Source organism: Heptranchias perlo, chromosome 13 (assembly GCF_035084215.1).
Source record: "Heptranchias perlo isolate sHepPer1 chromosome 13, sHepPer1.hap1, whole genome shotgun sequence".
NCBI lineage: Eukaryota > Metazoa > Chordata > Chondrichthyes > Hexanchiformes > Hexanchidae > Heptranchias > Heptranchias perlo.
In genome coordinates this window covers 66,253,926-66,280,124 of record NC_090337.1, presented here as the reverse complement: position 1 = coordinate 66,280,124, position 26,199 = coordinate 66,253,926, and the positions used below count along the sequence as shown (strand labels likewise).

General features: G+C 43.5%; 1 protein-coding gene across 2 annotated transcripts in view; it reads right to left on the bottom strand.

Moving 5' to 3' along the window:
- Positions 1 to 7,701: 7,701 nt before the first annotated feature.
- Positions 7,702 to 26,199, bottom strand: part of pigx (phosphatidylinositol glycan anchor biosynthesis, class X) — a 29,600-nt gene continuing 11,102 nt past the window's right edge. Inside the window, exons 3-7 of one of the 2 annotated variants that reach the window (XM_067995631.1) lie at positions 24,277 to 24,412; positions 23,137 to 23,350; positions 15,669 to 15,769; positions 14,228 to 14,378; positions 7,702 to 8,516 (exon numbers count right to left, since the gene is read on the bottom strand). In XM_067995631.1, the coding sequence (XP_067851732.1) occupies positions 14,235 to 14,378; positions 15,669 to 15,769; positions 23,137 to 23,350; positions 24,277 to 24,412 (595 nt within the window). In that variant the 3' untranslated portion in view covers positions 7,702 to 8,516; positions 14,228 to 14,234. Of the gene's footprint in view, positions 8,517 to 8,955; positions 14,379 to 15,668; positions 15,770 to 23,136; positions 23,351 to 24,276; positions 24,413 to 26,199 lie in introns of those variants that run through there. The other variant, XM_067995630.1, reaches the window with a different exon arrangement.

Here is a 26,199-nt window from a genome sequence, read left to right as displayed (position 1 = left end):
GAGCAGGGGGGACTGGAGGGAGAGCAGCAGGGGTCGGGGGGAGATTAGGAGTGAGTCTAGGGGGAGAGCAGGGGGGGTCTGGGGCAGAGTGGGGGGGGGGTCTGGGGGAGAGTGGGGTGAGTCTGGAGGGGAGTGGGAGGGGCCTGTGGGGGGAGCGCGATCTGGATGTGTGAGTCAACATTCTCAGTGATCACACTGATGGTCAAAGTAGCACTCGCAAGTGCTAGACACAAAACCTAGATGTTGCTCTAAGATGTTTGGTGTCTGATAAATTCATGCCAGAATTCCAAATTTTGGTGAAAGAATGTAAGAACATAAGAAATAGGAGCAGGAGTAGGCCATACAGCCCCTCGAGCCTGCTCTGCCATTCAGTAAGATCATGGCTGATCTTCGACCTCAACTCCACTTTCCCACCCTATCCCCGTATCCCTTGCTAAATTGGTAAATCAGTGTCAGAGCAGTGGGAGGCATTCAAGGAGGAGATAGTGAGGATTCAAAGCAAATATGTTCCCACAAACAAAAAGGGTGGGACTCCCAAATCTAGAGCCCCCTGGATGTCAAAGAGCATACAGGGTAGGATAAGGCAAAAAAGGGAAGCTTATGTCAGATACTGAGAGCTCAATACTACAGGAGTATAAAAAATGCAGGGGTGAAATTAAAAAGGAAATTAGGAAAGCAAAGAGAAGGAATGAAAAAATACTGGCAAGTTAAAATCAAAGAAAACCCAAAGATGTTTTATAAATACATAAAGAGCAAGAGGATAACTAAGGAAAGAATAGGGCCTATTAGAGACCAAAAAGGTAACCTGTGTGTGGAGGCGTAAGATGTGGGTATGGTTCTTAATGAATACTTTGCGTCTGTCTTCGCAAAAGAGGGGGATGATGCAGACATTGTAGTTAAGGAGGAGTGTGAAATATTGAATGGGATAAACATAGTGAGGGAGGAAATATTAAGGGGATTAGCATCTTTGAAAGTAGATAAATCGCCAGGCCCAGATGAAATATATCCCAGGCTGTTAAAAGAAGCAAGGTAGAAAATAACGGAGGCTCTGACGATCATTTTCCAATCCTCCCTGGCTACGGGTGTGGTGCCAGAGGATTGGAGGATTGCTAACGTTGTACAGTTATTTAAAAAGGGAGAAAGGGATAGACCAAGTAATTACAGGCCAGTTAGCCTAACCTCAGTGATGGGCAAATTATTGGAAAAAATTCTGAGGGACAGTATTAATCATCATTTAGAAAGGCATGGATTAATCAAGGACAGTCAGCATGGATCTGTTAAGGGAAGGTCATGTTTGACTAACTTGATTGAATTTTTTGAGGAGGTAACAACAAGGGTCGATGAGAATAGCGTGTTTGACGTAATCTATGTGGATTTTAGCAAGGTTTTTGACAAGGTCCCACATGGCAGACTGGTCAGAAAAGTAAAAGCCCATGGGATCCAAGGGAAAGTGGCAAGTTGGATCCAAAATTGGCTCAGTGACAGGAAGCAAAGGGTAATGGTCGACTGGAAGGCTGTGTTCAGTGGGGTTCCATAGGGCTCAGTACTAGGTCCCTTGCTTTTTGTGGTATATATTAATGATTTAAACTTAAATGTAGGAGGCATGATTAAGAAGTTTGCAGATGATACAAAAATTGGCCATGTGGTTGATAGTAAGGAGAAAAGCTGTGGACTGCAGGAAGATATCAATGGACTGGTGGGCAGAAAAGTGGCAAATCATAGAATCATAGAATGGTTACAGCACGGAAGGAGGCCATTCAGCCCGTCGAGTCCATGCCAGTTCTCTGTAAGAGCAATCCAGCTAGTCCCACTCAAGTACTTATCCAATTCCCTTTTGAAAGCCATGATTGAATCTGCCTCCACCACCCCTTCGGTGCATTCCGGTTCCTAACCACTTGCTGCCTAAAAAGGTTTTTCCTCATGTCACCTTTGGTTCTTTTGCCAATCACCTTAAATCTATGTCCTCTGGTTCTTAACCCTTCCGCAAATGGGAACAGTTTCTCTCTATCTAGACCCTTCATGATTTTGAACACCTCTATCAAATCTCTTCGCAACTTTCTCTGCTCTGAGGAGAACAACCCCAGCTTCTCAAGTCTATCCATGTAACTGGAGTCCCTCATCCCTGGAATCATTCTAGTAAATCTCTTCTGTACCCTCTCTAAGGCCTTCACATCCTTCCTGAAGTGCGGTGCCCAGAACTGGACACAATACTCCAGTTGTGGCCGAATCAGTGTTTTATAAAGGTTCATCATAACCCTCTTGCTTTTGTATTCTATGCCTCTATAAAGCCCAGAATCCCATATGCTTTTTTAACCACTTTCTCAACCTGCCCTGCCACCTTCAATGATTTGTATACATACACCCCCAGAGCCCTCTGTTCCTGTACCCCTTTTAGAATTGTGTCCTCTAGTTTATATGGCCTCTCCTCGTTCTTCCTACTGAAATGTATCACTTCACACTTTTCTGCGTTGAATTTCATCTGTCACGTGTCCGCCCATTCCACCAGCCTGTCTACATCCTCTTGAAGTCTATCACTATCCTCCTCACTGTTCACTATACTTCCAAGTTTTGAATCATCTGCAAATTTTGAAATTGTGCCCTGAACACCCAAGTCCAAGTCATTAATATACATCAAGAAAAGCAGTGGTCCTAGTACCGACCCCGGGGGAACACCATTATATACCTCCCTCCAGTTCAAAAAACAACCGTTCACCACTACTTTGTTTAATGTCACTTAGCCAATTTTGTATCCATGCTGTCACTGCCCCTTTATTCCATGGGCTTCAACTTTGATCTCAAGCCTATTATGTGGCATTTTATCAAATGCCTTGGAAGTCCATATACACCACATCAACTGCATTGTCCTCATCAGCCCTCTCTGATACCTCATCAAAAAACTCAATCAGAGTCTGAGGTGAATATCAGAGGAGAGGAGAGCCGCTGCCCTTAGCATCCAGGGAGCAAATCAACCGAGTCTGAAGAAAAGGAGCCCGAGCAAAACTGGTCAATGAGGGTCAAAGAGAAAACCCTCAATGTCTGGAGTCAAACCCGATGTAAAGGGGGAAGGTTGCAGTTATCGGAGGGCAAGCATCGCACTCCCAGGACCTCACTGCAGGTGTTCAGGGAAGTGTCCTCAGCCCCACCATCTTCAGCTCTTTCATTAATGACCTTCCCTCCGTTATAGGGTCAGGGGTGGGGCTGTTCGTTGATAATCCCAGGGCTCAACTCCACGGACAACTCCTGAAAATCTGCCCTTGAAGCTTCATGATTTTGTAATCGGGTTTACTGATGATCAGGTGTAAATTTCCAAACCCAATCTCTGACCACTTTTAGGAGACTCAATTTTATCCTCATTGTGAGGAGTGCAGGAAGCATTTGCCACTTTATGTCCGGATGCATTGTAAAGTTTGACATTTTTACCTATTTGTCCTGGATGGGATTTTGGTTTAACTTTTATGATGATGTTTTATAGTTTGTGGTTGGAATTCAATCCGGAGAAGCGTGAGGTAATGCATTTGGGGAGGGCAAACAAGGCAAGGGAATACACAATAAATGGGAGGATACTCAGGTGTAGAGGAACAGAGGGACCTTGGAGTGCATGTTCACAGCTCCCTGAAGGTAGCGGGACAGATAGATAAGGTGGTTAAGAAGGCATATGGGCCACTTTCCTTTATTAGCCAAGGCATAGAATATAAGAGCAGGGAGGTTAGAATTGTATAAAACACTAGTTAGGTCATAGCTAGAGTACTGCTTACAGTTCGGGTCACCACATTACAAGAAAGATGTGATTGCACTAGAGAGGGTACAGAGGAGATTTACGAGAATGTTGTCAGGACTGAAGAATTTTAGCTATGAGGAAAGATTGGATAGGCTGGGGTTGTTTTCTTTGGAACAGAGGAGGCTGAGGGGAGACTTAATTGAGGTGTATAAAATTATGAGGGGCCTAGATAGAGTGGGTAGGAAGGACCTATTTCCCTTAGCAGAGAGGTCAATAACCAGGGGGCATAGATTTAAAGTAATTGGTAGAAGGATTAGAGGGGAACTGAGGAGAATTTTTTTCACCCAGAAGGTGGTGGGGGTCTGGAACTCACTGCCTGAAAGGGTGGTAGAGGCAGAAACCCTCATTGCATTTAAAAAGTACTTGGATATGCACTTAAAGTGCCGTAACCTACAAGGCTACAGACCAAGAGCTGGAAAGTGGGATTAGGCTGGATAGCTCTTTTTCGGCTGCCACAGACATGATGGGTTGAATGGCCTCCTTCTGTGCCATAAATTTCTATGATTCCCTTAGTGTCCCAAAGATCTATCGATCTGTTTTGAATATACTCAACAACTGAGCATCCACAGCCCTCTGGGGTAGAAAATTCCAAAGATTCACAACCCTCTGAGTGAAGAAAGTTTTCCTCATCTTGGTCCTAAAGAGCCGACCCCTTATCCTGAGACTATGGCCCCTAGTTCTGGACTGTCCAGCGAGGGGAAACAGCATCTACCCTGTCAAGCCCTCTGAAAATTTTATACATTTCAATGAGATCACCTCTCATTCTTCTAAACTCCAGAGAGTATAGGTCCATTCTACTCAATCTCTCCTCATAGGCCAACCCTCTCATCCCAGGAATCAATCTGGTTGAGAGAAAGAGAAAAATTTCAAAGTTTTATACTGAATGTTTGTTTAGTAACTACATTTCCATGAAATACATTTACTTGTACGTATGTAGGGTGTTTTCGACTAAAATTAGTACATGTGGCTAAAACGCCCATGGCTAGTCAGCGATTCCTATTGGACAACACTGACCTACTCATCCCTTCCATCAGGTTCCTTATTATGATTCTAGAACTAAAAGCCCTGAATCCTCTTTACTAAAAGTGATTTGCTCAGTCCCTTTTAAAACCTGCCATGATTTTCTGTCCCACCACCCCTGCTGGTAACCACCCTGTTACTGAAGGAACGTTGCCTCAATTTCCTACTTTGTTTTTACATCCTTAACTTTAAACTGTGCTCACTAGCCTTTGAATCCTGTACCTGACAGGGGAACTTCCCTGGATTTAATTTCACCACATTTCGAGGAGGTTTGATCATGTGATATCTGATCAGTGACATCAGCAAACGTTATTGCATTTACTGTGTAAAGGTTGGGTATTTTTTGAGCTCTTCATTTTGCGCCAGCAGCTGTTGTGCGAGAAATTCCGAAAACCAGAAGTCCTCCCGCGAGCAGGGGAAGAGAGGAAACCCAGGGCGGGGGAAGGGAGGAAACCCAGGGCGGGGGAAGGGGGAGAAACCGAGGGCGGGGGAAGGGGGAGAAACCGAGGGCGGGGGAAGGGGGAGAAACCGAGGGCGGGGGAGAGGGGAAACCGAGGGCAGGGGAGTGATTTGCAGAGGGTGAAACCATGGGCGAAGTTATCCTGGCTGCTAGTGGCAGTGCATGGGAGATTCACACCCATTCTGGGAGATTCATGCAGAGCAGCAGAGCATAGCGGGAGAACCAGAGCAGCAGATTTAAACATTCCAGGGAAACTAGTAATGAATCAAGGACTGGAACTCACTAAAATTAACATAAGCAGGAAAACAGTATTTGAAAAAATAATGGCACTAAAGATTGATAAATCCCCAGGACCCGATGGTTTCCACCCCAGTGTTTTAAAGGAAGTAGGTGAAGAAATTACAGATGCATTAAACCATAATCTTCCAAAGCTCTCTTGATTCAGGAACTGTCCCTTTAGATTGGAAAATTGCAAATGTAATTCCATTATTTAAGATGAGAGAGAGAAACCAGGAAATTATAGACCTGTTAGTCGAACATCTGTTGTGGGGAAGTTATTGGAATCTATAATGAAGGACAAAGTGACTGAGCACTTGGAGAAATTTGAGCTGATTAGAGAGAGCGAAGATGGATTTGTAAAGGGTAGGCCATGTCTAACGAACCTAATTGAATTTTTTGAAGTAACTAAAGTAGTAGACTGGGGAATGTCTATGGATGTAGTTTATATGGACTTTCAGAAGGCATTTGATAAGGTTCCACATAAGACACTGAGCAAATTAAAGCTCATGGAATTGAAGGCAAATTATTGACCTGGTTAGGAGGTTGGTTAGGTGGTAGAAGACAAGGGATTAGGGATAATGGGTATGTACTCGAATTGGAAAGAAGTGACTAGTGGTGTCCCACAAGGGTCTGTGCTGGGGCCTCAACTATTCACTATATTAATGAATTAGATAACACAATAGAGAGCCATAGATCCAAGTTTGCTGATGACACAACAATTGGTGGCATAGTAGACGGGAGTGTAGAGTAGACGGGAGCATAAAATTACAAAGAGACATTGATAGATTAAGTGAGTGGGCAAAAGTATGGCAGATGGATTTCAACGCAGGCAAGTGTGAGGTCATCCATTTCATAGGAACATAGGAACAGGAGTAGACCATTCAGCCCCTCGAGCCCGCTTCGCCATTTGATAAGATCATGGCTGATCTGTGATCCATATACCTGCCTCTGGCCCCTTCGGACCAAAAAAGGATAGATCTGAGTATTTTTCAAATGGTGAAAAGCTAGGAACAGTGGAGGTCCAAAAGAGATTTAGGGGTCCATGTACACAGATCACTAATATGTATGGTCAGGTATAAAAAGTAATCAAAAAGGCTAATATCTAGAGGGCTAGAATATAAAGGGGAGAAAGTTTTGCTACAGCTACACAAAGCCCTGGTTAGTCCACATCTGGAGTACTGGGTACAGTTCTGGGCACCGCTCCTTAGAAAGGATATACTGGCCTTGGAAGGAGTGCAGCACAGATTCACCAGAATATTACCAGGGCTCCAAGGGTTAAATTGTGAAAGATTGCATAAACTAGGCTTGTATTTCCTGGAATATAGAAGATTTTGAAAGGAATTGATAGGGTAGATAGAGAAACTTTTTCCGCTGTGGGAGAGTCTAGGACAAGGGGACATAACCTTAAAATCAGAGCCAGGCCATTCAGGAGAGAAGTTAGGAAACATTTTTTCACACAGAGGGTGGTAGAAGTGTGGAACCCTCTCCCATAAAAAGCAGTAACTGCTAGCTCAATTAATAATTTTAAATCTGAGATCGAATAATGTTTGCTAGCCAAGGGTATTAAGGGATATTGGGCCAAGGCGGGTAAATGGAGTTAGGATACAGATCAGCCATGATCTTATTGAATGGCGGAACAGGCTCAAGGGGCTGATTGGCCTACTCCTGTTCCTAGGTAAAGGGATGGGGGCCGGGGGGGGGGGGGAATAGTGTGTATATACACACACACACACACACACACACTATATAGATACAAAATTATGGCAAGCACATGTCCAAATTATCAATCTGTGTTTCCAGTGGGCAGGATTCGCTGCTGAAACTTTCTTCATTGACCAACAGCAGCAATGTGAGAGCAGCATAACTCTAACTCTGGCTTTCCCAGAATCCAAAGGGTCGTTGTCTGCACCCATGTGGCATTTGGGCCTCTAGGCACACTATGTGACCAGAGAAGAATTTTATCCTCTCACTGCACAGAGTCCCACACATCAGAGCCGGCTTCCCCAGAGGCTCTCAAAATGCCTTCATTTTATGCCGATCATCTGTGTCAATTTTATTTTAAGGGGAATGAAGAGTGGAAGGATGGCTCCAGGAGCACAGAGGCTACCAGGTGCGGCCATGATTCAGGACAACACTGTGCCAATATAGACAGAAGCAAAGTGCAGGTACAGTGCAACTCATGCTAGAACCAGATTTATTATCAAATATTGGGATCATGAAGCACCACATCATGTATCTGGGCTGATCAGGGGGTAGCCATACAGTGCAATTCCCACTCACTGCACGCTCCATAACTTCACCCTTAAAAGAGGGCCCAGCATACAGCCAGAGTACGAGAGTTAAAAATCAAGTGATGAATTAACTGTAGTAGCAGAAATATAGCAAGAAAGATTGGTGAAAGAGCATCAGAGCTACAACATTTCTTAGAGGCAAACTGTACACTTTAGTACATAGTTCTTCAAATAATATCTACTACCATCTTATGCTGAGATCCTATTGGGCTCCACTGATAAATACTCAGCACCACGTTCAAATCAAGACCAAAGGATTTATCCCTTCTACTGTGTAGCGTGTGAGTCTAGACACCTTGAGATGGCATGGTGCAGTCCATGGGTGCTTGTGCTTTATTTCAGATATAAGACATAACCTACTGCTCCTTCTAAGTGACTCCCTTTTGAAAGAAGTCTGCTGGCTGGCTGGCTGCACCTTGTGCGATGCATTGAGAGGGCTGTGCATGTAGACAGCCATGACCAGGACTGTGGCGATTAACTGGTGCTGCCACTGTTCAGCCTGTGCTGGTACCAGGCCCTTTTGGAGGGAGGCAATAATCCCATAAGTTGTATGTCTCCTCTCCTTGACTTCTTGCAGTAAGGCTTGCAGTGTCTGGTCTGTAAAACTGGTTTGTCCCATCTGTGCTGCCCAATTCGCCAGCATGTTTTGTAGACTTGCTTTTCAGGTGCTATCAATTGTAGGTCACAGCTGATTAAAAAGTAATCAGACAACAAACTCAGCCAATGAATTACTTTTGAAGTGCAGTCACTGTTGTTATATAGGCAAATGCAGCAGCCAATTTGCACAGAACATGGTCCAACAAACAGCAATGAGATAAATGACCTGATAATCTGTTTTGATGGTAATGGTTGAGAGATAAGTGTTGGCTAGAAGACTTTGGAGAACTCCCCTGCTCCACTTCAAATAGCGCTGTGGGAAGTTTTACATCCACCTGACCAGACTGACAAGCCTCAGTTCAAAGCCTCAGCTGAAAAACAGCACCTTCAACCACTCCCTCAACACTGCACTGGATTATCAGGCTAGATCACATACACAAATCCATAATCTTCTGACTCATAGGCTAGAGTGCTACTGACATTATCCTACAGCCCATACCAGTCACTGATTGATGCGTAGTCCATACCTGTTATTGAAAGCTAGTCTGCACTATTTATTCATTCACACACTCTGCACCAGATTTTCACTGATACAGTCCATACCAGTTATTGAATAATAGTCCATATCAATTATTTAATAGTACACTCGACCGATTCTTCATTGATTCAGTCCATACCCGTTGTTGGATGATACAATACATAGTTATCCAATGATATGCTCTGTTCCAGTTATTCATTGATATAATCCATGCCAGATATTGCATGATAGTCATATAGTTGCTGGATGATATAGTAACAGTTGTTGAATGATACAATCCAGACCAGTTATTCAATGATTACAGCCTATATAATTATTCAATAATAAAAGTCCACAGCAATTGTTGGATGATACAATCCATAGTTATTCATTGATACAATCCCCACCACATATTGAATGGTAGAGTCATATAGTTGCTGGATGATATAGTCTGTACAAGTTATTCAAATTATTTAGTCCAGTTATTTAGTAATACAGATGCATCTGTCCATGACAGTATTGGTAGAAATGACCACCGCACAGTCCTCGTGGCGACGAAGTCCCATCTTCGCACTGAGGACACCATCCAATGTGTTGAGTGGCACTATCACCATGCCAAATGGGATAGATTCAGAACAGATCTAGAAACTCAAAACTGGGCATCCATGAGGCGCTGTGGGCCATCAGCAGCAGCAGAATTGTATTCCAGCACAATCTGTAACCTCATGTCCCAGCATATTCCTCACTCTACCATTACCAACAAGCCAGGGGATCAACCCTAGTTCAATGAGGAGTGTAGAAGAGCATGCCAGGAGCAGCACCAGGCGTACCTAAAAATGAGGTGCCAACCTAGTGAAGCTACAACTCAAGACTACATGCATGCTAAACAGCGGAAGCAATATGCTATAGACAGAGCTAAGCGATTCCACAACCAACAGATCAGGTCAAAGCTCTGCAGTTCTGCCACATCCAGTCGTGAATGGTGGTGGACAATTAAACAACTAACAGGAGAAGGAGGCTCTGTAAACATCCCCACCCTCAATGATGGCAGAGTCCAGCACGTGAGTGCAAAAGACAAGGGTGAAGTGTTTGCAACCATCCTCAGCCAGAAGTGCCAAGTGGATGATCCATCTTGGCCTCCTCTCGATAGCTCCACCATCACAGAAGCCAGTCTTCAGCCAATTCGATTCACTCCACATGATATCGAGAAACAGCTGAGTGCACTGGATACAGCAAAGGCTATGGGCCCCGACAACATTGCGGCTGTAGTGCTGAAGGCTTGTGCTCCAGAAATAGACGCGCCTCTAGCCAAATTGTTCCAGTACAGCTACAACACTGGCATCTACCCGACAATGTGGAAAATTGCCCAGGTATGTCCTGTCCACAAAAAGCAGGACAAATCCAATCCGGCCAATTACCGCCCCATCAGTCTACTCTCAATCATCAGCAAAGTGATGGAAGGTGTCTTCGACAGTGCTATCAAGCGGCACTTACCAATAACCTGCTCATCGATGCTCGGTTTGGGTTCCGCCAGGACCACTCGGCTCTAGATCTCATTACAGCCTTGGTCCAAACATGGACAAAAGAGCTGAAATCCAGAGGTGAGGTGAGAGTGATTGCCCTTGACATCAAGGCAGCATTTGACCGAGTGTGGCACCAAGGAGCCCTAGTAAAATTGAAGTCAATGGGAATCAGGGGGAAAACTCTCCAGTGGCTGGAGTCATACCTAGCACAAAGGAAGATGGTAGTGATTGTTGGAGGCCAATCATCTCAGCCCCAGGACATTGCTGCAGGAGTTCCTCGGGGCAGTGTCCTAGGCCCAATCATCTTCAGCTGCTTCGTCAATGACCTTCCCTCCATCATAAAGTCAGAAATGGGGATGCTCGCTGATGATTGCAGAGTGTTCAGTTCCATTCGGAACCCCTCAGATAATGAAGCAGTCCGCGCCCGCATGCAGCAAAACCTGGACAATATCCAGGTTTGGGCTGATAAAAGGCAAGTAACATTAGTGCCAGGCAATGACCCCCTCCCCTTGACATTCAACGGCATTACCATCGCCGAATCCCCCACCATCATCGACCAGAAACTTAACTGGACCGGCCATATAAATACTGTGGCTACAAGAGCAGGTCAGAGGCTGAGTATTCTGCAGCGAGTGACTCACCTCCTGACTCCCCAAAGCCTTTCCACCATCTCCAAGGCACAAGTCAGGAGTGTGATGGAATACTTTCCACTTGCCTGGATGAGTGCAGCTCCAACAACACTCAAGAAGCTCAACACCATCTGGGACAAAGCAGCCTGCTTGATTGGCACCCCATCCACCACCCTAAACAATCACTCCCTTCACCACCGGCGCACTGTGTACCATCCACAGGATGCACTGCAGCAACGCGTCAAGGCTTCCTCAACAGCACCTCCCAAACCCACGACCTCTACCACCTAGGACAAGGGCAGCAGGCACATGGGAACAACACCACCTGCACGTTCCCCTCCAAGTCACACACCATCCCGACTTGGAAATACATCACCGTTCCTTCATCAACGCTGGGTCAAAATCCTGGAACTCCCTTCCTAACAGCACTGTGGGAGAACCTCCACCGCACGGACTGCAGCGGTTCAAGAAGGCGGCTCACAACCACCTTCTCAAGAGCAATTAGGGATGGGCAATAAATGATGGCCTCGCAGCGACGCCCACATCCCATGAACGAATATAAAAAAAAAGTTTAGTGATACAGTCCATACTAGGGAGGAAACCAGAGCTCACAGTGCCAGAGCAGCAGCATTCAGTGTTGGGAAGGGTCAAACAATCCACCCATCTTCAGGCAGGTGAATTACTATTTCAGCTCCAAGCATAACGGAGGAGAGTGGAGCAGTAGCAAGTCCCATGCCAAAAGTCATTCAGCATATGGCTATCGAAGGGGCCCCGGCAGAGCAAACCATGTTAGACTGGAAGAAGTTCAGCTCGCTGATCCCACGAGAGACCATAGGGAGGCAGAGAGAGATCTCAGACCTCCTATACAGTTCAGATTTCAGGAGTCATTTTATCCACAGAATACATTAGTCACTTGGGGATAGATGGCAGCACAAGTGGAGACAGCTGGGAGCAAGACACATATAAAAAGTTCAGCCATTATTGCCAGATTGAGCTGGTTTGGCAACTCCAAAACACTGATAGACAACGTGATGCCTGTGGCCTCTAAAGCACAATGGTTTTGTGGCAGTTCTGCACAAATTGCCAGAAGTATTTCAGGCAGGATTCTATGCATACAGAGAGACTGGGTGGCTCGGTAGGCCCTTCCAGTCTGAATACAGTTCTCATAGATAAGGATGAGCCATGCACGTGAAGAACTTTTTCAATCACGCGAAATATTTGAGAAATGTAACAGTGGCTCCCCGTTAAAAGGTCTGAATTCCCCAATTCCAATTTCTCCATCCTGACCTTCAAGTGGAAGAGAACTGATACGTTGCACACCGAGAATGGCAGGAAACAGAACAGTCCGCCTGACAGCTTGAATGTTCAAAGGAAATTTACATCATCTTGTTAGGTTCACTCCCAATCCTTTATCTAACATAGCTTTCTGAACTCTGGCTGTGCAGACAGGTTTCCATGAACTTGGTAGTGACCTACATTTTAGGTCTACAGCTTGGAATTTCCACAGTGCTTTTTCTAATCTCCCACTGTAACTTTGGCAGATCTGCATAGAATCCCCAGAGAAACAGTGTAAACAGCGGTTTGTGTCATTGCTCCAGAGTTTACGTCAAAGTTATGGCAGGAGATCAAAATCTTGTGGCATTGGGTAAATTGTCCTGGGAATTTCCTTGGGGGTTAGGAACATAGGAACAGGAGTAGGCCATTCAGCCCCTCGTGCCTGCTCCATATACCTGCCTTTGGCCCATATACTCTCGATTGGCTCTGTAACTTCAGCGGGAAATTGGCGGAAACCTTATTTATGTGATGTAAACAGCGTCTCAGCCAATCTTCCACCAAAGTTATGGCGGCTGATCGAGAGAAACAGAGGCATTGGTCTCCTCCACAAGTATCAGAGATAGGGAGTGTAATGTGTACAATTTGTGCAACCTATATAAAGATATCCAGACCAGCCCCCTTGACCTTCCTCACAGACACACACAAAGTAGGCTGACTCCCACCAGCAAAAGATCAAAGGAATATCTGCCTTCCATTCTTGCTGCAGAGGAAGCAACTCCAAAATTATGTTGTGGGATACGAGCAGAGACGCTGGTGCATTTAAAAATAAATGGGCTAATGCCTTCATTAAAGTAACAAAGACAAGAACTTCAGACCAACACATTAGCGTTCATACACTGGTATCTCAAAGCATAATTTCACTTATGCTAACAGTTATTATTAGAAAAGGAATGTTTGGGAGGGGTAAACTCTTTTTTGGATTAAAAATTGTGCGGACGATAAAATGATTCAATGGTGGGGGTTTCCCTGAGGCAGTAGAATACCTTGCCAGTGATTGTGGTCCCACTGCTCTGGAGTGGCTCTCAGTGGTTGAAGTCATATCAATATTGAGCCACTTTATGATTCACAAAAATTCATGAAAAATTATTTAATTGTTCAAAGTGCTACTCGGTATTATTCGGAGAGATGTCCACGAATGCTAGGATTCCAGGATAACAATCCCTATTTTATAATAGGGTGCAGAGGACAGAGTTTTACCATGCAGGGTAAGAATTGCTATTTGCAATGAAATTGTAATAATAATCTTTTTGAATGCGTTTACAATGACACTGCCCTTAGTGGGCAGAACAATCCCCGCCCCCACCTGTAATCCGAGCATTTGGGGCCAAGGAGGGGGACTCAATTCTCTGCAGGTACATTGCACTAACTACAAGCAGCTATGGATGCTGGAGGAGAGGAAAAAAGTCTTATCTTTTTAATTTTCTAATTGCACCTGTGTCAGCAAGTTTCACTTCTAGCAGAACAGAAGGACAGCCAGGAGTCTCCAAGTTGATACTAGCTTCACTGGCCACAGACTTGCTAGGGCTATTGAGGGCACACATTAATTGGCAAAATTGTTGAATGTGTAGATAAAGAGGATTCCACAGCACTGTGCCATTCCAAACCATTCCATTTCAGTTCTGATGAAAGGTCATCGCCCTGAAACATTAACTCTGTTTCTCTCTCCACAGATGTTGCCCGACCTGCTGAATGTTTCCAGCACTTTCTGTTTTTATTTCAGATTTCCAGCATCCACAGTACTTCACTTTTATTTTTATTCCAGGATGGGAAACTTCATTTTTTAACAGGCTTCAATCACCTTTATGTTAGTGTTCAAATGAGCCATTTATCCACACAGCTCGGATAAGCAGGCTGCAGCACACAATGGTAGTGAGTAACGTCACAGTGGTCACAGCCAGTATATGCTTCTTCCGCCCAACAGGAACCTCTAGTGTTAGGGTTTCTACAACCTGCAAAGAGAAGGAATCATGAGATATAGCAACCTGAAACCGGAAGAGATCCTGAGGCATGGTAACCTGTAAGTAGGAAGCAGTCAGATACAACAATCATTTCATTACACTGTATGTCCATATTTACTAATCCCACATTCCAAATTCAAACTGTACAAGTATTTTACTAGTAAGGCTCTCAAATCATTAGTACAAGTTTTCTTGCCTGCTATGGTGGTAACACTTCTAAAGAATAAAATTTTATTTATTTTTGAATCAACCGCAAACTATATGAAAAAGTCAACTGTACAATATAAATCCCCAAATTTAGAAGGCTGCATTTCTGGCATGGAGTTTTGTTTGATGGGAGCAGAGATCAGAGAATCAGGCGCAGAAGTCAACATGCCCAATGTGTGATGCTCCTAATTTTCCGGGAAGTTGAGTCTTGCAAATCTGGGGCTGTAGGTTAATATCCAACCCAAGGTGCCATCAGCACCACAAATTATAGTAAAAATGTTCCAATTTACTTCCAACTAACACTCTCCTCTACTCCACCTCCCCCTCCCAACTTTATCCAATTCAATTAAGAAAAAAGAAAGGGAACTGTTATACTCTGCTCCACCCCACATGGACCCAGTATATTGTGTCTCCATTGAGTATCTTGTTTACCAACAAGCATTTTCATAGCTGTATTAATTTTTGTTTTGAAAAAGGAAATGCAGGAGGATAACTAAAAGGGTGGTAAGTATGTGAACAGATTACTGATACAGGTGGTTTCAGAAAACCCCAATTGGCTTCAAGAAGGAACTGAACAGGTTCTCAACAACAAATGGGATGCACCAAAGGAATACTGTGGATTGGTGGGCTAGACAGACCGAAGCTCTTCTCCTACCTGAAGCCATTAATATATTATTTAGTAATAAGCAATAGGAGTATTACAAGCAATTACATCTATATTAAAATTAAATTAATAATGTATGTTATTGCTTGTAGATTTCCCTCGGGTCACCAATCTCTAATTACTGTTATTACAGCAATTGTTTTTCCATGTATCTATACATCATGCAACAGGCACAAGGGATGTATATTGCTGCTGGCAATATGGAAGGTTTTTTTTGTTACAGACAATAACTTACTAACTTGTACACTGAATAGGCAACAGCTTACACATTCATTAGCAACCACCACAGGTGCATTGGGGTAAAAGAGAACAATTTTCCTTATTTCTACACAAGGAAATGCATCTACAAAGGAAGCACAGATTCACCCGGTGAGACTCAGTAATATTTCTTAAAGAAGTTGTCAACTTACATTCTGATAGTTAACATTCACCCAGCTACAGGTACTGGGGTTACCCACTGAGCAGGGAGCCTCAGTCACACCAAGATTCCAACTTGCCTGTAATGGATGATCTAAAAAAGGCAAGGGATGATAAGAGGAGAGGATTCTTAAGTTTGTAGATCAAGATCAAAAAATGGCAATTATTTAATAAGTACTTTGCATTGTTTTTTTATAAAGAGAAGGATATCAGAAAGAAGGTGAATCCTGAAGTGGTTGAGTACTAGATGCATGATATTATGATGGATAAAAAGAAAATTTTATATAAATTAGTCAGGCTAAAAGGAAGACAAAACATGCCAGAGCCTTACAGGATACATCCTAGGAACCAGAGTGAGGTAAGGGAGGAAGTTTTGTCTGATACCGCTCCTGTGAGGCGATGGGACGTTTTGCTACGTTAAAGGTGCTATATAAATGCAAGTTGTTGTCATTGAAATTGCCGAGAAATTATATTTCAGGGCTCTATCGAGTGTGGATGTGTGCTGCAGGACTGGTGAATGGCCAATGTAGTGGACATTTTAAAAATGGGAAACAAGTAATTACAGGCCATTTAGTTTAACATCTGTGGTGGGGAAAATTTGAGAATCTTTAATTAAAGATGAAATTACCACTTATCTAGATGAAGAGAAAGTAGTTGGAAGTAACCAGCATGGATTTCAAAGGAGACAATTACACTTGGCAAACATCATAGAATTCTTTGAGAATTCTGTGCTCCTCCAGTTCTGGTCTCTTGCGCATCCCCGATTTTAAATCGCTCTACCATTGGCGGCCGTGCCTTCAGCTGCTTAGGCCCTAAGCTCTGGAATTCCCTCTCTAAACCTCTCTCTCCTCTTTTAAGACCTTCCTTAAAACCAACCTCTTTGACCAAGCTTTTGGTCACCAGTCCTAATATCTCCTTATGTGGCTTGGTGTCAAATTTTGTTTGATAACATTCCTGTGAAGTGCCTTAGGATGTTTTACTACGTTAAAGGTGATATATAAATGCAAGTTGTTGTTGTTGAGGTGGTAAGAGACATGGCAGATGAGGGAAATGCAGTGGATGCAGTCTACATGGACTTTAGGAAAGCCTTTGACAAGGTACCACACAGGAGATTATTTGAGAAGATTAAGGGTAATGGAATTAGGTGGAGGATTGCAAACTGATTAAAAATTGGTTAGAAGGTAGAAAACAGTGAGTAGGAGTTAAGGGCAGTTTTTCCAGAGTGGTTGGAAGTGGGTCGTGGCGTCCCACAGTGTAAAGTTATTGGGCTACTTTTGTTCATTGTGTACATCAATGATTTTGATATAGGCCTAGATGGAATGGTGTTGACATTTGCAGATGATACCAAAATAGGAGGTATAGTTAATTCTTTAGAGGAACAAAGCAAGCTGCAAAGGGATAGTGATAAGATGGGTGAAATTGGGCTAAAAGGTGGAATTCAATATCAGTAAATGTGAGGTGGTACATTTTGATAACTAAAATAACAGCAGTAATTATACTGTGAATGGAAGTAGGCTCGGTGCTGTGGCAGAGCAGAGGGATTTGGGGCTACAGGTTCACAGGACATTAAAGGCAGCACCTCAGGTTGATGTGGCTGTTTAAAGCTAATGGAAGTCTAGGTTTTATCACAAGAGGTTGAGAATATAAAAGCCAAAAAGGTAATGAATAGCCTATATAATGACCTCAGTTAGAGTACAGTTTGCAGTATTGGGCTCCACATTATAGGAAGGATATTGAGGCTTTAGAGAGGGTTCAAGACCAATTCACTAGGATGCTGTCTGGTGTGAGGAAATACAAATAATGATAGACTTGAAAAATTGGGACTTTTTTTCATTAGACCAATGCAGATTATGGGGTGATATGACAGAAGTATTTAAAATTATGATAGGATTGGGACAGGGTATATAGAAGTAGATTGTTTCCTGTGGTTAAGGGGTCTAAAGCAAGGGATATAGATAAAAGATTAAATGTGAGAGATTTAGAACAGAGAGCAGGAGAAACTTCTTCACTCCAGGAGTTATGAGGCTGTGGAATTCACTTCCAGGGTTAGTGGTTGAGGCAGAAACTATGTCAGCATTCAAGATTAGATTGGATAGGTGAATGAAGAAAAAGCAGATAAAGGGAAATCGGAACAAGTCCAGTAAATGTGATTAGATCTATTTCACGTGTGGAGGGTAAAGACCGACACAGACTGGTTGGGCCAGATGGCATGTTTTTGTGTTGTAACTTCTATGTATATTTTGATGTAACTACACACAAATCACACGAGGAAGAGACCTGGCTAACTACAGGTAAACTACTGCTAGTTAACAGAATCCCCAAGTACTAATTTCTGTACACAATAGAGCCACAATTGGGCTCCATGGTTGAAGAGCGGCCCTCACACAAGGCCACAGCTTGTGATTTTCTGTCTATCAATTTTAGTGGATGGAAAATTACATCTTCTTGACTTGTGCTCCCTGCAAGTGCGACTCCTTGCTGGGAGGGTCGAATTGCAGAATCAGCCCCACTATATCTTGATTATCTACACCAATTTCTCACCTTCCCATTTATCTGCCAGAGTTGTCACAGGACAAAGCCTGCCGTCAGACATCAAAACTGCACAGTGTGCGTTTTTATAATTTATATTGGGCCGAATCTTGCCGGAGGGGGGCAGCGTGCGCCATTAGTTAGACTCATTTCTGCACCAGTCAGCTTGAAAATATTTTGCGCCGTAACTTGCTGGAAGTGCGAGCTGATAATGGTGCGGCGAGGGCAAAGGGGCATCTGGGACCTCAGTGAATGACAGGACCAAATGTCTACCTCCTTCACCAATGAGATTTAAAGATAGAGGAAGAAACAGAGGAACGACAGAGAAAGGAATAGGGTGAATTAGAGTCAAATTAGATGCAGAATGAGAAATAAAGAAAGATTGGATCGAGAGAAAAAAAGAGACAAAGGAAAAGAAAGAAAAAAAAAATTTAAATTAGACATTTTTAAAATCTCCAACAACAATTTACTCTATGCAGGAATGAGACGGAACAGTTTAAATTGTTCACTTTCTAGGCCAGAGTGGTTGATTGTGAGAATTATTAATGACTATCATTGTTAAAAAAAGTACTTACGCTTTAAGTTCCTGCCCTAACTTCCTGCAATGAGTTTAATGGGCAACTAATGTGCAAATCCAGCAAGTTCTTAAACAGAACAAGATACCGTTTGTGCGAAGCAAATGGTAGAGCGGCATAAATTGAACTTGCTGGCCAATTTGCACATTAATAATGGCATGTGTCGTTACTTTTCCAGCAAGATCTGGTCCATTGTATTTCTTTCCATTCCCATGCCTAGAGTATTGCTGTATCAATTTAAGGTGGTGGAGGGTGAAATATTTTGTTTACTCCTCATTCTGATTGTGTTTCTGTACAAGGTGCAGAGAAAATGCAAATCTCATGAGCGACGGGCCAACAAATCTCGTGAGGCTGTTTGACAAAATCAAAATTTGGGGGACTTGATTTACCTGCAAATTTTCAGCTAGGGGCATCCCCTCCATTTTGGCAGGTAATAGTTTCCACTTTTACACAAATGTTTGAAGATAATTGGCTTCTCCCAATAGCTTGGTTGGTAAATGCAATGCCCAGCAGAGAACTGAGCCACACAGACTAGGAGTTTTAACTGCTAGCTTGTACTGAGTTACTGGATTTCAGCTGGGGTAGCTGTGTGGTTGCTATAACTGGCCTTAACGCCCCACTACTGATCATTATCCAGTGACTTCTGCCAGAATGTGTATGTGTATAGGGATCGTGTAAAGACACGTTCAAGCTCAACTATGATGTCCTCAATGTTCCAATAGCCTGTTGACACTAATGTCTAGGTTCACGTGACAAATGGCTTTTTGGTTGAGAAAGCTGAAGATGGTTGGCTTTTGTGGAATGCACTCCAGCAACTTCTCGGAGACTAAGGAAGAAAACTGGAGCATGAAAAATGGCAAATCTTAAACACACCAGCTAGTTATCCATATAGCACCAGATGATATGAAACCAGGAAAAAGCAAAACAATGATAAAGTGTTAACCTATCCACCGGTTTAGAGCAGTTCTACAGCCAGGCTGGAATAGCTAAGGGTTGGGAGAGCACATTACTCAATGTATTTGTGAAGTAAAAGCAAACAGAATTACTCCCTACCCAAGATAGATGTTCTAAAAAGGGCAAAATCCAAACATACAACTACTACACATTTTCCTCAACTTCCCCCAGCAGTGCAGTTTGTATTAAATACTACACCTACATGCTTGGTTGCTTACAAAGTGGATCTCTGCAAAGAGAGATTCCCCAAGACACACAGTAGTGCAATTTCAATATAGAAGGGCGACACAAACCTCAATGTCGTTGGAAACATCTTGTAACAGCAGTTACGTGGATCATGCGATGAGCATGTAGCTTCCGATCCAAGAGTCTCAACTGCTTTAGGCTCAATCGTCAGTGCCAGGTTTGGTACATTAGACTGGACCTTAAACAGCAGCTAGAAGCTCCATCACAGGAGAAACATAACAGAACCTGGTCTCACCCCACCTAAAAAAAAAAAATCACAATTCCTGTTCACTAATCAAAAAGGATCATTGATGGGACCCACAGGACTTAGCTCATAAACACCACCCAGTTTGAAAGAAGTGGAAACGAGAGTCCCAGGCCTACATATATGTAAATAATTAAACCCACTAATTACAATTGTAACATGACAGAAAGTGTTAAATTTCTGAGCCTTTTCCAGTCCAGAGTTCCGTTAAAATATAAACTAGACCCATTTAGATTTAAATAATTCACTAAGCTGCATCCATGCTACTGACAGCGTTGGTAACAGACAATGCAGGTGGCCATTTAAAGCCCTAACTGAAAAACCCAACAGAAGACTTACAAGTAGGGTTCCCAACCATCCCGCTCTCAGCGGGAGTCTCCCGAAATCGGCGGGTCATCCCCCGAGCACTGCCACTGGCAACTCAGGAGAAAAGCTTGTTTGGAGATGACCTACCTTCTTTTGCACGTTATTTTATTTAGATGGAGAGATTCAAAGTAATTTTTAAAACGGTGTAGCAGCCAATTAGTTATTCTCCGAACCACCCCACACCCATCACCCCACTGCGCCTGCTTGCCGCACTTCCAGAAGTTTGTATCGGAGATAGCTGCTGCCTGGGTGTGCCGAGTGTGCGAGTCAGTAGTAGTTACAGCACAGGGTGGAGCTGCTGTGGATCGGAAGAGGACAGACTGTAAGCAATTCGAGTGCGTGTCTAAACACAAGCAATTGTTTTAAATGAATCTCTACCTCTCTCAAGATTTAATTTGTTTTGCACTGGTACACCTTGCTGTACAGCAGTTAGGAAGGCAAATGGTATGTTGGCCTTCATTGCAAGAGGATCTGAGTATAGGAGCAAGGATGTTTTACTGCAGTTATACAGGGCCTTGGTGAGACCACACCTGGAGTATTGTGTACAGTTTTGGTCTCCTTACCGAAGAAAGGATATACTTGCCATAGAGGGAGTGCAACGAAAGTTCACCAGACTGATCCCTGGGATGGCAGGACTGTCGTATGAGGAGAGATTGGGTCGACTCGGCCTGTATTTACTCAAGTTTAGAAGAATGAGAAGGGATCTCATTGAAACATATAAAATTCTGACAGGGCTAGACAGACTGGATGCAGGGAGGATGATTCCCCTGGCTGGGGGGTCCAGAATGAGGGGTCACAGTCTCAGGATATGGGGTAGGACATTTAGGACTGAATGAGGAGAAATTTCTTCACTCAGAGGGTGGTGAACCTGTAGAATTCTCTACTACAGAAGGCTGTGGAGGCCAAGTCACTGAATATATTTAAGGAGCTAGATAGATTTCTAGACACAAAAAGCATCAAGGGGTATGGGGAGAGAGCGGGAATATGGTATTGAGATAGAGGATCAGCCATGATCATATTGAATGGCGCAGCAGGCTCGAAGGGCCGAATGACTTTTTCCTGCTCCTATTTTCTATGTTTCTAAATCGTGTAGCAGTTCCTTTTTGGAGCATCACTTGCCAGGTTTCAAATTGAGTTTACATTTTCTGAACGTAACACCACAGGTATGAATATAAAAGCGTGCTATATGATTTCTTTTTGGCCATGGAAAGTGGTGCGTTTAATAGGATTACATTTATTTTGGGAACCCGGGGCCTCGGGAGACTGGGGATTGGGGTTTCAAGGGAAGAAAATGGGATTGGGATTGAGTTGGGGGTGGGAGTGGGGGTGGGGAGGGGAAATTGGGGAATGGATTGAATGTGGGGATCAATATTTTCTGCACAGCCGAGAGCAGCAGCATCATGAGAGGAGCAGCCAGCAAAGGAGTGAGTGAAACCTGGGGACTGACCACACCTTGTGCAGTGCAGGGGGATTCTGGCTGTGGTTTCAGGGTATCAGTGGGTTATAGGATTACTACTAGTCACAGGTAGGATATTGGGACGTCACACCTATTACTACTAACTACATATAGACTATCAGTGAGTTATTGTATTATTGTTGGTTATGAGGGAAATCTGAGTTTTACCAGTATTACTATTAGCACTTTCAGTGAGTTGGAACATAAGAAATTGGAGCAGGAGTAGGCCATACGGCCCCTCGAGCCTGCTCCGTCATTCAATAAGATCATGGCTGATCTTCGACCTCAACTCCACATTCCCACCCGATCCCCCTATCCCTTAATTCCCTTAGAGTTACTATTAGTTACTGGTAGATCCAAACTTCCTCCCTCCTTTGGTTCACCCCTGTAAATCCCTCCCCTGCCCTGCCCTCCCCCCTCGTCACCTGCTCAAGGGCAGCCTCCTGGTTCTCAGAATTTCTCACACAACAGTTGCTGGCGCAAAACCACGAGCACAGATACTCAACTACAAGGGGTCCAACCTCTAAGGTAAATGCAGTAACATCTGCAGATGTCACATGGTCAGGGAGTCATGTGGTCAAATCTCCAGGAATGCCTCCAACCAGAGTTGGCAACCCTACTTACAAGGTAGCCTTTACAGTGAAGTATTCACTGGAAAAGCGAGTTTACTGCAATCTACAACACAAGCAGCCCTGTGAGATGCGAGCAATACAGATCACAGGTTTGATCTGCTGTCTGTTCTTTGCCGCTTGACCTGAGCTGGAACAGCAATTGGGGTGCTATGACTGACCTCAGCATCCTGGGTTAGGGAGGGAAACAAAACAAAACAAAAAATTAGCCACGGTTTCCACTCCAGATTGTAATCCAGTGACTTCTTGTTGGAAAATGTATGTGTGGGAATCAGGTGTGGATGGCATTGGGATTGGCTGTGGGATTGACAGTCAAATAATCTATCTAGACTCACTGGATGAGGAATAAGACAATAGGTGGCACTTATAGATCCATACCCAAACAATAGCAGGAGTGGGAGGAGGATAGAAAATTGGAAGGCAAAAAAAAACTGATGCCGCCCATTCTAATGAGTTACATACTTCTCTGGCAGTGAATCATCAAGAGTGGATCTGCAAGGGTCACCAAAACATTGGTTTCCTCGGTGTCAGTTGGTCGATGATATCGTATGTGCAATGGGACTGCGCCAGTAAAATGTCCAGTGTTTCTGGGGTCAGGCTTGAGGTAGATGATAATCGTGTGCACTGTTGATAAGTATTCTGGAGCTTCAATGTCGATCTCATTCAGAACAAATATCTGCACAGCAGTCATACCAAAAAAAAAAGGAAATAGCCAGCACCATTAGCTAGAAACAATAACCAATGGCACTACATACATCTAAGTGAGCTAGCAGTCAAAGAACAATATAAAAGCTGTGTATGACTACAACTATGACTGAAGTTGGGCTAAAGATACATTGTTTGTATCTTATATTTTTCTATACTTGATGGGACAGTATAAGGAACATTCCCCTTGTCACAAGGTCCTACTGTCTCGTAACCTTCTTCATACGACAAACGATAGTCCTCGACCAATTCATACTTCAAAACACTTGTCTTGTAATTCACACCACAATACCTTTGGGCAACACCTAGTCCACTTTCCCAGCCCCAGGCTCTTTCAGCTGTCCACATCTGCCTTTCAGGTCATCGGCTTCTTTCGGGTTTCAGGTCTCAGAGCCCAGGTCAGCCCCAGCTGTCTCCCAGCTTCCTTTTCAGGGGCTGTGTTCAAGGGGCTCTGTTTCAGCCCAGTTTCCCTTGTGTCTCGCCCTTATACTCTCACCTGACTGGGGAAGGTCTCCACCCACTCGAGCCTCAAATACTTCTTAAAGGAGAGGTTTCTTGAAAGGGCCATATCCATACTCAGGGATCAGGGCCCTCATCAGCCTATGGCTGACCTATCGGCCCTCATTTACCCTGCTACACCCTGTATATAGCCGATGCAGTACTTGACCTTTGGGGACATTGCAGTTTTACCCTACTGACATACCAACCCTACAGTGCTGCATTTGACCTCGGAGAGATGGACTGTAATACATACTGTGAAAAGCATATTTCACTCCCTAGCAATGACACTTTTCACTTTGATAAGGACAAAGTGCCCAAAAATAACTAAGGAATGTGACAATATTCCTATTTCTGTCCTTATTACTGATAAATAAAGCATAGTTGAATTTTGCATACCTCTGTATTGTTATGCTCTCGTAGTGATGCAAGCTCGTATGGATCCACATAAAGTCCTTGTGGTAACTGCTCCTTAATCAGAATGCAGCAGTCTGGGTGGGCACCTTCACTGAGCTCAACATCCATCACTATCTCTCTACAAAAAGTAACAGTCAATTAGTCACAATAATTCAGACTCGTACCTGTTCAGCAATGCATTCTCCAAATTAACCACATGAAGAACAGGGCATCCAGCTTCATTTTGTCATGTTCTGTGCCTTGCTTTAACTCTGAAAAGGATTTTGCAACTCTCCTATGACTTAGTGGGTAAAGGCACCAAACAGTACTGAGCCATACAGACCAAAAGGTCCAAGATTCGATGCCTGGTACCCATGGAAACACATCGCACTATGACACAGGACAGGAATGGAAGTGCAAGGTAGAAAATTGGGGGGGGGGGGCGCAGCGGGGGTGGAGAGAAGGTATGGTCCTTATTGGGTTTATATTGCCCTTATATGGAGGTATTATAGGATATTGTTATACATCCTTTACCCCTGATACAACTCTAGCTCAATATTATATACATTCTATATAAGTAAGGTTGGTGAGCTGCAGGCTCAAGTCGCCACATGGGACTATGATACAATGACAATACCAGAAACCTGGCTCAAAGAAGGAGAGGACTGGGTACTTAATATTCCTGGCTACAAGGTATTGAGGAAAGATAGGGAAGGAAAGAAAGGGGGGGTGGTGGCAGTATTGATCAAAGAAACTGTTATAGCACTGGAAAGGGATGATGTAATTGAGGGGTCAATGACAGAACCTATTTGGTTAGAATTCAGGAATAATAGAGGAGCTATTACGCTACTGGGTGTATACTATAGGCCAAATAGTGGGAAGGAGACAGAGGAGCAAATTTACAGGAAAATTACAGAAAGATGCAAGAACTATAGAGTAATGATAATGGGGGACTTCAATTATCCCAATATAGTCTGGGACAGTAACAGTGTAAAGGACAAAGAGGGGGAGGAATTCCTGAAATGTGTTCAAGAGAACTTTCTGGAACAGTGTGTTTCTAGCCCAACCAGGAAGGAAATAGTGCTGGATCTAGTTCTGGGGATTGAAGTGGGACAGGTGGAGCATGTTTCAATGGGGGAGCATTTGGGTAACAGTGATCATAATATTAGGTTTAGAATAGTTATGGTAAAGGACAAGGAACAATTAAAGGTGAAAACGCTTAACCGGAGGAGGGCAAATTTCATTAAGTTAAAAGGAGATCTTGCCCAGATGGATTGGAATCAAAAATTGGTAGGCAAAACAGTAATGAACAATGGGAAGCTTTCAAAGAGGAGTTGGTTTGGGTACAGATTAGAGACATCCCTATGAGGGGGAAAGGAGGGGAATCCAAAGCTAGATATCTGTGGATGACTAAAGATATAGAGATTAAAATGAAACAGAAAAAGGAAGCTTATGACAAATTTAAGGTTCATAATACAGTAGAGAACCAGGCTGAATACAGAATGTACAGAGGAGATCTAAAAAAGGAGAATAAGAGGGGCAAAAAGAACGAGCATGAGAAAAGATTAGTGGCTAACATAAAAGAGAACCCAAAAGTCTTTTTAAAAACATAAATAGTAAAAGGGTAGTCAAAGGAAGCGTGGGACCAATTAAGGACAAAAAAGGACATCTACTTGTGGAAGCAGAGGGCATGGCTGAGGCACTAAATGAATACTTCTAATCAGTCTTCACTAAAGAGGATGCTGTCATTGTAGCAGTAAAGGGGGAGGTAATAGTGATATTGGACAGGATAAAAATAGATAAAGAGGAGGTACTTAAAAAGATTGGCAGTACTCAAAGTAGAAAAGTCACCCGGTCCAGGTGGCACGTGTACTAGGTCACTGAGAGAAGTATGGGGATGGTGAAGGAGGAATAGAGCATTGCAAA